This window comes from Antechinus flavipes, chromosome 3, assembly GCF_016432865.1.
Source record: "Antechinus flavipes isolate AdamAnt ecotype Samford, QLD, Australia chromosome 3, AdamAnt_v2, whole genome shotgun sequence".
NCBI classification, from domain to species: domain Eukaryota; kingdom Metazoa; phylum Chordata; class Mammalia; order Dasyuromorphia; family Dasyuridae; genus Antechinus; species Antechinus flavipes.
The window spans coordinates 457,197,096-457,209,807 of NC_067400.1; the positions used below are offsets into that span (position 1 = coordinate 457,197,096).

A 12,712-nucleotide genomic window follows, 5' to 3' on the forward strand; every position below is an offset into this window, starting at 1 on the left:
AATGGAAAAGCATTATGTGAATGTGGGCTCTTATAATTGAGATAGCAGTAAGACATCTAGGGAGAGATCTTTCTAGCAGATAGTTGGAACAGAAAGTTCAAGAGAAAGGCTAGGCTGGAGATAAAGATTTGGAAAGCGTTTCTTTTGAAACCATGACAAAGAGTTATATCTTTGAAGGATTATAGAGGGGGAAAAAAGCAAAGGGTAGAGGAGTGAACCTTGGAGAATGTCCCCATTTAGAGGATATGAGAAGGGGCATCACAGAATCCAAATTGGAAGGGATATCAGAGGTTACTCCAAATTCTATTTAAATCATGAATTCCCTCTACATCTTTTGAGATAAGAGGGCATCAAACTTCAGCTTGAAGGTTTTTTCAATGACAGGAAACTCACTATCTCCCGGGGCATCCCGCAAGGGAGACAGCAGTGTAGATAGAGAAGGATTACTCAGAAATGTAGAATTTTCACTGGCTATCGTCTATGCCTGGAATTTTATCCCTCTTATCCCTCTACCTCCTGGCCTTCAAATCCCAGATGAAATCTCCAGAAGTCTTTCCCAATTACCCTAAATGCTAATGTTTTCCCTCTGTTTATTATCTCCAATTTATCCTGTATATACCTTGTTTGTACATAGTGGTTTGCATACTGTCTCCCCCTTTAGAATGTGAAATCTTTGAAGGCAGGGATTTTTGTTTTTGTTTTATAATTATAAAACAGTGTTTAGCACAGTGCTTGACACTTAGTAAGCACTTAATACTAGTCAACTGGACCTGACTTGATTGGAACCTGGCTTGAAATAGAAATTAGAATATAAGAATAAAGGAGTGGTAGATCTCTTCTAGCTTAGAGGAAACAAATAGTATCCACTTAGAAGCAATATAATAGACAAGATTCAGGAAGACCTGGCATTGAATTCCACTATAGACAACTACCTACTAACAATGTGAGCTTGAGTGAATTATAACCTTTTTTGAACCATTTTTTTCCTCTGTAAAATGGGGATAAGTACCACTGACCTTACTAGACTAGTGGAGGGATCAAATGAGTTGCCGTCTTGCAAACTTTGAAGTGATATATGTGAACTATCATTCTCTATGTGTGTGTGTGTATTTGAGAGAAAGACAGAGCAGAGACAGAGAAAGACAGAGACAGAGATAGAAAGGGACAGAAACAGAAACAAAGAGATAGTAAACTATCTTTTTTGTGTGTAATGTTTATTGATCATTTCCATATGCTACAGATTAAACAACCATTGATATTATTTCCAAGATTTCAATTCTTTGACACTTCAAAAAAATTTATTTTTTATACATTTTTAAGTTTGTCTAAGTATCCTCCCTTAAATTACCCTCCTTAATCTCCCCTTTCCCTGTTGAATGTTCCTATGTCCAACCATGTATATATATTCTTCCTTCCTTTTAATAGTGGAGATGTGAAGTTCAAATGTCAGCTGCTCCTCTCATGTCTTCCTTCTTGTTTGTATACACTTCTATCTGTGTACCCAATTATATGATGCAAAAATTTCCTTAATATTCCTTTCCTTTCCTTTCCCCCTGATTGTATCTTTTTCTCCTCTTCCCCTAGCAAAAGATTAAGAATGAATTGGCACAATGGATAGAACAAGACCCCAGTTCAAATTCAATCTTAGACCCTCTGTGACTCAGGCAAATCATTTAATCTGTCTACCTCAATTTCTTCAACTGTAAAATGAGGGGTAAGAATAGGACCTATCTCCTAAGATTGTTGTAAGAATCATAGGAGATATATGTAATATGTTTGGCCTGTCATACCTACATATGTATTTAGTAGATGCTTGATAAATGCTTGTATCCATCCTTTCATTAATTTTTTTATGATTGAAATCAAAGAGTATACATTTACATTAAAGAGAATTTCTATATCTCTTACTGTTGGCTTTTGTTGGGTTTGTAATATACATAAACGATGTTATTTGCACTTATTTTAGATCCTGTAACTTTGCTTACACTATTTTTCATTTGATACTCTTATCATTCTCTAAAAAAACCCGTATCTACAAAAAGCTGTAATTTTGTTTTTTCTTTGTCTATTCCTGTTCTCATAAATTTCATCTTCTAGCAATCACAAGCACTTCTAGGCTAATAACTAGTTAGCATTTATGTAAGTATTTTAAGATTTGTAAGGTGTTTTACAAATGTTTAACCCTCTTATCTATGCTGTTGCCAGCTTTGTGACAGGGATAGAGTTCTTTCCAATATGTGATATATCAAAGAGTAATGGTGATAATGGACATTTTTGCTTACTGAAAAAGGCTCTGATTGATCACCATTACATATTAAGGTAGTTCTTGGCTTTAACAGACACTACCTTACCATATTAAGGAAAAGTTTATTTCTATATTGTGTGTGTGTGTGTGTGTGTATGTGTGTCTGTGTGTGCAAAAGGAACAGGAATGATGTATCACATCACAAGTATTCTTAATAGTTACACTCCTTAGTCTGACATTCAAAAGACCAGCCTACCTTTCAAACCCTATTAGTGGAAAAATGGGGGCATTGATTATTTTCTAATGAAAAGGAGCCAAGAGAGATTAGGAAGTTAACTAATTTTCCAAAGTAGTGAAGAAAATACAAGTTATAAAGAAATTGTTTGGTGGAGGGGAAAGGGAAGATGAAGGCACTTTAGCTGCAAGACCTTAACTTGCTATAGGAAGGAGAAATCATGACTAAGGGAAATGAGGAAGACAGAGTTAACTTTGACTTTTGTTTTTTATTATAAACTTAAAGCTCAATAAACATGGGCATTTCAATATTCAAAGACCAAAAATGGGGTTGAAATTGTGAACTTTGATTATATTTTAAAATATATATAAAATTTGGCCCAGTAGCTATAAAATTGCTTTTTTGTGTTCCCTTTAGTCCTCTTTTCTGTATTTTGAATATTTTATTGATGCTTATTCTTTTTACATCATTATTACCCACTAACCTCACTTTGTCCTCATCTTCAGAAAGCCTCCTTTATAACAAATGTACATAGCTAAACAAAACAAATCAATATGTCTCCTCTCCTGTCTCCTACTCTTCTGGTCTACAACACCAAGATGTTTTGTCCCATCAAGAATGGTCAGTGTTAGGTTGGTATACCTGCTTCAAGTCTCTCCCCACTCCTGGGATTAACAATAGCAGCAGTTAGCATTTTATATAGTGTCGACTATGTGCAGGGCACTGTACTAAGAACTGCACAAATATCTCATTTGATCTTCACAAGCACCACCCTGGGAGTGAAGCTGATACGTTCTTTTTTCAGTTGAGGCAACTGAACATAGCTGACTTGTCCAAGGTGACACAACTAGTTATTGAGGCTCCTTTTGAATTCAGGTCTTTCTGACTTCAGACCTGGTATTTCTAACCACTGTACCACCCAGCTAGCACTACTGCTACTTTTCTCAGCTGCCCAAGTAAATATTCTAAAGGAAAGATCTATGTCACTTCCCTCCCTTCCTCTTGCCTTTTTAATCAACTTCAGTGGCATCCTTAACTACAGGACTGAATATAAAACCGGTTTGGCTTTTAAAGCCATTCACAACCTAGTCTCTGTCTTTCCAATCTTTTTACTCTGCTTCACATACATTTTGAAACAGCTATGTTGGCTTCACATACCACATTCCATTTCTTCTCTCCGCACCTTTGCAAGAGTGGTCCTTCATGCCAGAAGTGTTCTCCCTCCCCACTCCTGCCTTCTGGGCTCCTTTAAGACTCAGTTTAGATTCCTATCTTCTGCAAGAGAAATTTTCTCCCCTTTACCTTCCAGTCCCTTCTGAGATTACTGCCTATTTATCCTGTATAAATCTTTTATGTATATAATGGTTTGCATGTTGTCTCCACATTAAAATGTGTTTCTTGAGGGTCAGGATCTAGTTATTGTCTTTATTTCCCTGGCACTTTAATATAATAACTAGAACATAGTGTTTAATAGTAGTCAGTTGGAAAATTGGGTTGACAGATTAATTTTCAGGAAATATATTTACTACATAAGGTTAGGTCATCCTTTTGGTTCTAATACTTGACAGGCTGAAAAAAAGAGGAAAAGTCAGAATGTTGTTAAATTTCTAAGTCATTGTGCTATGGGAATAGAGGAAACTAATAGGAGATGTGCTATCAGGGGAGGAAGGGTAATAGAACAAAATCTTGGGGGACACATTTTGACTGAAAGGCAGTTGGTCTCCAAAGGAGTAATCAAAATGCCATTAAGTAAATTGGGAACAGAAGTGCATTTATTAGGAGGGAGTCTACTAGGTTATTGTTGTAAGGCAGTCCACTTCCTGAAGAATTCAGAAACAAATCTTGGTCTAAAGTAAGGTTTGGTATTGACATGGCAGTCACTGAAAATAAGACAGTTTTTGAATGTGTGGAGTTAACTGTTTGGGAATTCATGTTGGGGAACTTCTGACATTTCAGCTTCTATCACTGGCTAACATCCATGGACCTTATGAGCCTCTACCTTGATGTATAAGTGATACAGGATAAGGGAACCTGAGGCTGGAGCTTCACAGAATAGAGGAGGAACTGAAGCAGTCACAGGATGACAGGAAGAGAAATTGCAAATAGAGACCAGAACCAGAAAAAGTAAACCTAAATTAATAAATAACTATGGGGGGCATTTGTTGGCTACAGAAGCAGCTATCTCTAATCTCTTTGAAGCAGCAGCTGTACCAAAGAGCTTTGTAAACAAATGCTAAATAAGAAGTAGTAACTCCCCAGGAGGAAAAAGGAGAGACCTGGATTGCCTGGGAACAGGATGCAACAGGAAAGTAGCTTCTTCCTTTTAACCTGAACTTATCCCCAGCTGATGAGCCTTGGAAAGAGTTTCAATTCTCTTGTTTGGATTTGCCAATAGAACGTACCATCATCTATAATTTTCCTTAAGGTTTTTTCCTGTCACTTTATCAGCCAGTGTAAAAGATCACAAATGAATGCATTTACCCAAAGGAACAGAACTAGATACAATGAAGGGAAATTGTAACAGGCCAGAGAGACAATGCATTAAGTTAGTGCTTAAATGGATTGTGTGCCAAGGAATAAAATATTCACATTAAAATTCAAGTGTTTGGAGGGCATAAAAAACTTCATCTGCTCCAATTATCCTTCTACTTAAAGCAACTGTTTGTCATCCTGTATTTATTCAGTCCATTGCAGACATCAGCTCTCTGTTTTTAGATAAACCTCTCTGGGACCAGGTACCCAGTCTCTGATTGGTTTAATCCACCTCTTCTATCTCTATTGTCTGAGAGACTGCATCAAGAATTTAAGAATAAATGGAACTTCTTAGATGAAAAGTCGCTGCAGAATTACAAAGTAGTCTTCATAAATGACCACACAAAACCTTTCTATATCTACAGATAATAAGATTTCACATGTCACTCTGCTGATTTCAACAGTCAGTCTTTTAGAGATAGGAACTTTTATGTGATCTCTCTGGCTCTAAGCTTTAAAGCTTTAAAACTTTTACTTATAGAAACTGTCATGCTTTTTGTTTTAGGAGGCAATAATTATTTTATAGGTTTTAAAAATATGATTGAAAAATTAGTCAGTTATCAATAGGCAAAAAGTAGCTTTTGTATAACTTCATTTGAAAATGCAAAGACCTGATATAAAAAGATATTTAAATTGCCCGATTTATTTATGGAGTAAATAAATGGCACAAAAATGATACAGTTTAACTTTAATTTTACTCATTTAAAACAAGAATTTACTAAAAATCCCAACTTCTTAACTTTTCTAGAGATATTTAAATACAAAATATTTCAAAGTAAAATAAATTAACACAAATAATACAGATATAAAGATTAAGATCATTTAAGCATAACAAGTTTTGTATAAAGTCAAGTTTAACTCAGTTCTTCTTTCTGTGTATGATGGGGGTGAGAATTAGCTGTTGGTAAGTTATGAGGGACTCCCTTTGGTACTTTTTTTTTTTTTTTGACTGGGGGGTAAGGATAAGGAGAGGGAAGGAAAGAATAAGGAATTTTTTCCTCCATTCTCCTATTGGAGTAGTTCTATGCACATGTTCCTTATCACACAGAAACTTGGGTTTCATAAAAAAGTTTGGGTGCATGACCCAGGGTACACAAAGAGGGTGTGGTGGGGTAGCACTGGGGAAGACAGCAATTTTGTCATGGCATTCTCTGGCTTCTCTACAACACCCTTTCTAATGTGCTGATTTTTAGTGCATAGAAAAAGCTTTTCTTGGCTGCTGGGAGTATGGCTGTGGCTGAGTGATTATCTGGGGGCAGCCAGGCATAAGCCCAGCCGCCTTGGAAAATTTGGGAAGGGAGTAGAGACTCTTCTCTCCTCTCTGTGGTCTAGGAGTACATTGTTATGTAGTCCTGAGTTTGGGGGTGGGGATGGGGATGGAAGTGAGACTCTCTGTGAGATTTAGCATCATATCCTTAAGAAATGCCTACAACCACCCCGGGGGGAAAAATCCAACATACTTTTGTTAAAAAGGATTTCTGGTACACCTTTGCACTGTGATATCTATACCAGGGGATTTAAGCTAAAAACAAAAACAAAAAAAAAATAAAGAGAACTAAATAAAATCCTCAACATCAATCAAAGCATAGTAAGTAATTTAGTTGATGAGAATTACTTCTAAAGCACCAAACAATATTTCCTCCCAATTTATGTCTTCTGGAGAAAAGTTCAAATTCAGAAAAAACAAAACAAACAAAATGCATGTTACACATATCAGTTCTGCTATGAAATGAACAAGGAGATCAATTGTTCATCTCCATTAATTTATCTTCGGTAATAAATTCAAAGCCATTACACTGTTTATCTAAGCAAAAATAAGTGCTAGAGATGTTAACAAATTTCTTTATAAACTTTAACCCTTGAAGGCTAGAGGGAGGTTTTATAAATAATATACTCCACAGTCAGAAGATTACTGCTGTCTAGCTTCTTGAACATACTAAATTTGATATCCCAAACTAAAACACAGAATTAAAGGTTTCAATTTTGTTTTCAACTCTGAAAATTGACCACAATTGAAATACAACAGATATTTTTTTAAACTAGGTTTGAACAATCTCTGAACAACTTAAAATCTAACTCTAGACTTTTTATTTCCAAACTAACTTTCCAAAGAAGGTGCAATAACAAATGTATACACACTATTGAAATATGATAAACATGTCAAGACTTTTACCCTTAGGATTAATTTTCAGAAGGAAAAATTACTAGATCATTTTTGTTTTTGACCAACAGACTCTTTAAAAAGCACACCAAAATATCTATGTACTGTAATGTTTTTCTTAGATGTCTTCCCTGCTAAAGACCTGCACTGAACAACTTTCTCCATTTAAAGAAAGTTAAACACTTTCCCAGGCCAAAATGTAATGACATTCATTGCTTGTAACAGTCTTGCCTATTCTTCAGTGCCTGCCTCATCGTTTGTTAGATTGCTTTTCATACTTTTCCTGGGTGTTCCGCTTCCTTGGAGGAGAATAACTAACTCTTCTCCGAGACTGGAAGTTGTGTTTGTATGGATGAGTTCTGTGTTTCTTTGGGTTTTCTTCTTTCCGGTTCTGACTTGGCTCAGGTTCCTTATTGTCTTCCTTCTGTTCCTGCTCTTGCTCCTTCTGAGAGGGTAATGTATTCTTAATTGTATTAAGTAGAAATCTTTTATTTGTACCAGCAAGAGGACACTTCATCCTACAAAAAATATCAAAACAATCAATGGATAAAGTAGCAATTTAACATAAAAAAAACTTGTTTTAACACAATCATTGTTAAAATATTCCAAGTCAACTGCATCAAGTTTCTATATTTTTTCAGCTTTCCTTGTATGCCACCTAGTGTAAACTTGGAGTACAAGAAGGGAAAAAAAAAAAAAATCAAGGAGGCTTTTATTTCTGAGACTGATAACTGAACAGCTGCATTACTTCACACAAACACATTAGAACAAACAGTGCCTATTCTCATAGGGACAGAAGGAAGTTGAAGCCTGTTTGAACAGGCATTATCATTAAATCTCTACATTTTATGGAACATATTCCTAATCTGGAACAAACAAAGTTTTCTTTTTAAGTTAATTGTAATTTGGTCTATGAACTCAATGTAAATATATTCTGGGAAGATTCATTAGAACTTATATAATGGATTCATAATAAGGAAAACACAATATATAAAATAAAGAATGTATATTCTGTGCTCTAAAAATTAGAGCTTATATAATGGATTCATAATAAGGAAAACACAACATATAAAATAAAGAATGTATATTCTGTGCTCTAAAAAACAAAATGAGTATAAAACTACTATAACTATCTTTTCTGTTACGTTAAAAAAAAACTACCACAAACATTTAAAGCCTTCATTTATACTTTAAAGTTGTTTTCTTGAGAAGTTCTTTCTCTTTAGTAATATCATGTCTTTAACTTTTGTATTTTGCCAGTGTCTTTATGAAAGAATTTCACTAATTACACTGCATTGTTAGATTTACCTATTAACTTTAACTTAATTTTCATTTGTAGCAAATATTACCTTTACTAAATGAAAAATATCTCTAAATCAAAGCCAATTCCATAATTTTCCTGGTACCAGAGCATTTTGCCTTGCAACATGTATATCAATTTTTGCAGTCTAATCATACAGAATAATTTTTTTAATCCTTTTTACATTCATTTGTAAAAATTGTACTTATCTCAGATAACTGCTATTTAACAAAAGAAATAGATACTTAAAATTCTAGCCCTTAAATTAACTTAAGTGCAATCAATCAGAACTCTATACAATGTTTCAAATAATATATAACTAATATTCTTGTATGGTAAACCTTTACTCTCTGAAGGTCAGACTTCCAATATATTCAAGTATTGGGAAGACCTCAAAATTCAAATGAAGGAAAAAAAAATCCACAGCAGCAAAGAATGAGCTCCTGAGCAGCCAGGAATGGTGCAAAAATCTAAGACAAGTCAAAGATTGCCTTTCCTTCTTGTGCTGATAAAATGAATTGAATGGGAAAGGGCAAAAAGAAGAATCCTAGGAAACTGAGAGCTGAAGGTAATGAAACTTCCTGAGGGAAGGGACAGTTTTGCTCCTATTTTTGTATCCTTAGTGCCTGGTACATAAATGCTTTTTTAAAATGACTGAATCTTAAAAGATCAATCAACTAACCCCTCCTCATATAGATTAGGAAACTTAAATCTGGAAAGATTTTTTTTTTTTTTGTCTTAAGGGATCTCCTAGTTGGTAGTGCAGACCTAGTATCACTCAGTCTATACTGTTTTTACTCCTTTTTTACACTAGAATGATATAAAACAGAATGAGGAGCAGGCCCTGTCACCTCACATCTCAACTATTATAACAATGGTGGCTCTGCTCAATTAAAGTCTCTACTACATTCCATCCTCAATCAGCCGTTTAAAAAAAGTCTGACAATACCACCCCATCCCCCCCCCATGCAATAAATACCAGTGATTCTCTATCTCCTCTAAGAAAAAAATTTAAAAATAATTTGTTGTTCAAAGACCTTCATAACCTGACCTTGTAACCTACCTTTCTAGTCTTTTTACATCTTATTCCTCCCACTCACTCAATAGACTCAGCAATCCAATGACATTAGTTTTCTTGCTATTATTCCAAGAAGGAACTCTGCATTTCCCTCTGAGAACAAACCATGAAGCTTCATAAAAATTGTGGCCTTTCCAGAAAATCCATTTCTGAGTCCATTCTATTCATTGGACAATTTTATAATGCTGATGAAATTGGTCCACTTTTGTAAAGTTTGACACATTTTACCTTAGCTGATGCTGGCAAAACAAGCACTTTATGGTTTTCCACAGAAATAAGAAAAAGTTCTCCCATTTTATTAATATTATAGGCTCCCAAAATGTTTGTAGCAGCCCTGTTTGTAGTGGCTAGAAACTGGAAAATGAATGGATGCCCATCAATTGGAGAATGGCTGGGTAAATTATGGTATATGAATGTTATGGAATATTATTGTTCTGTAAGAAATGACCAACAGGATGAATACAGAGAGGCTTGGAGAGACCTACATGGACTGATGCTAAGTGAGATGAGCAGAACCAGGAGATCATTATACACTTCAACAACGATATTGTATGAGGATGTATTCTGATAGAAGTGGATTTCTATGACAAAGAGACCTAACTGAGTTTCAATGGGTAAATAATGGACAGAAACAGCTACACCCAAAGAAGGAACATTGGGAAACGAATGTGAACTATTTGCATTTTTGATTTTCTTCCCGAGTTATTTTTACCTTCTGAATCCAATTCTCCCTGTGCAACAGGAGAACTGTTTGGTTCTGCAAATATGTATTATATCTAAGATATACTGCAACATATTTAACATATATAGGACTGCTTGCCATCTTGGGGGGGAGGGTGGTGGGAGGGAGGGGAAAAAACGAAACATAAGCGAGTGCAAGGGATAATAATGTAAAAAATTACCCTGTCATGGATTCTGTCAATACAAAGTTATTATTAAATAAAATTAAATTAAAAAAATATTATAGGCTCCCATAAAATACAGTCTTTGGGTGACTGGACTCAACTATCATTTCATATATTTAATAAAAGATTATTACAGAATTGAAGGCTTGCCAAAGAAGAAAAATGCTAACCAGTTATAGGACCAAGAAGCAGGTTTAGAGTCTGGTAACTTTTTTACCATTTTCCTGATCCAAATAATACTTCTTTGGTTGACTTTATGGTCTACAATGCTATTCTAAATATGAAATGATACAGAAGAGGTTTCATGAGAAAGCAGATTCATTATGTCAAGATAAAACTATTATCTAAAAGCTATAAGATAAAACTATTAGAATGGAACTCTGTTAAGAGTCAAGCATTAATAAGAACTTAAGAGAACACAGAATAAGAAAAGTCATGTTTCTAGAAGTGTCATCTCATAATGATGAATTTGTAGGATTGGTGGTAAAGCCCTCCCCAAACACACAAGCAATAATAATAATTTCATAAAAATACACTTCTTTCATACTTTGCAAATTGTGTAAAGAAGAAAGATGACAAGGTGCAATCTGGTAAAGAAATGCCCACGAATGTTGTGTTGGTGACTTAGAATCAAGAATATTCTTGTCATATGGCTAATATAAGAATGCTAATCATACTAGATGGAAAAAAAAATCATTTAGGAGAAGTTTGCTTTGATTCTGATTTGCTGATTTTTGTGGGAATCATGTCTATCTTTCACATCATTTTTCTGAGAAAAATATAAAATGATTTAAAATAATTTGATACCTAAGTCATTTTCTAAGAAAACAGGTTCCAGGGTATCTTTTGAGATCATTAATTATTTGGCCCAATGTCTCATGCTATATATAAAAGATATTTGCTCAGCAACATGTAGTAGAAAAAGCACTGAAGCCAGGACCTAAACATATGGGCTTTAGCCTTTTAATTAATATATTTTGTTTTTGCAAAAGAGGCAAACCCGACTCCCAACTCTAATTTTTTAATTAATTATTTTATTAAAGCTTTTTAAATTTTCAAAAGATATGCATGGATAATTTTTTCAACATTAACTCTTGCAAAATCTTGTGTTTCAATTTTCCTCCCTTTTCCTTACCCCCTCCTCTAGATAGCAAATAATTTAAACATGGTAAAAATATGTTAAATCCAATATATGCATACATATTTATGCAATTATCTTTCTGCACAAAAAAAATCAAATCAAAAAGGAAAAAAAATGAGAAAGAAAATAAAATGCAAGCAAATCAACAAAAAGAGTGAAAATGTTATGTTGCGATCCACATTCAGTTCTCACAGTCCTCTCTCTGGGTGTAGATGGCTGTCTTCATCACAAGATCACTGGAACTGGTCTGAATCATCTCATTGTTGAAAAGAGCCATGTCCACCAGAATTGATCATTGTATAATCTTTTTCTTTCTGTGTACAATGATCTTCCTGGTTCTTCTCATTTCACTTAGCATCAGTTCATTTAAGTCTCTCCAAGCTTCTCTGAAATCATTCTACCTGATCCCCAACTCTAGTTCTTAAAATGGTTATGCAAAGCAATGAAGAAAAGTACTTATGAATGATTGCATTGCAAATGTATACTTCTATTATTTAGTAGAAGAAAGGCAAACAATGTTTTTAAACAGTGCCAAAGCTGCCCACTGTTTTTTAGCTTAAGGTCAGTTAATTTTTTTTTTATTATAGCTTTTTATTTACAAGATATATGTATGTATGGGTAATTTTTCAGCATTGACCCTTGCAAAATCTTCTGTTCCAACTTTTCCCTTCTTTCCCCCCATCCTCGTCCCTAGATGGCAGGTAGACCAATACATGTTAAATATGTTAAAGTATACATTAAATACAATATATGTATACATATTTATACAGTAATCGCTGCACAAAAAAAATAGGATTTAGAAATAAGGTAAAAAATAACCTGAGAAGAAAAACAAAAATGCAAGTGGACAAAAACAAAAGGAGTGAAAATGCTATGTTGTGGTGCACACTTATTTTCCATACTTCTTTTGCTGGGTGTAGCTGTTTTTCTTCACTATTGAACAATTGGAACTAATTTGGTTCATCTCATTGTTGAAGAGAGCCACATCCATCAGAATTGATCATCATACAGAATTGTTGTTGAAGTGTATAATGATCTCCTGGTTCTGCTCATTTCACTCAGCAACAGTTCATATAAGTCTCTCCACACCTTTCTGAAATCATCCTGCTGGTCAT

At 34.5% G+C, this 12,712-nt stretch overlaps 1 protein-coding gene across 3 annotated transcripts in view; it reads right to left on the bottom strand.

The window, feature by feature from the left end:
• Positions 1-5,688: 5,688 nt before the first annotated feature.
• The window catches only part of POLR1D (RNA polymerase I and III subunit D), a 52,966-nt gene continuing 45,942 nt past the window's right edge, over positions 5,689-12,712 (bottom strand). For all 3 annotated transcript variants that reach the window (XM_051986537.1, XM_051986536.1, XM_051986535.1), the window contains one exon: positions 5,689-7,691. In XM_051986537.1, the coding sequence (XP_051842497.1) occupies positions 7,424-7,691 (268 nt within the window). In that variant the 3' untranslated portion in view covers positions 5,689-7,423. The remainder of the gene's footprint in view (positions 7,692-12,712) is intronic.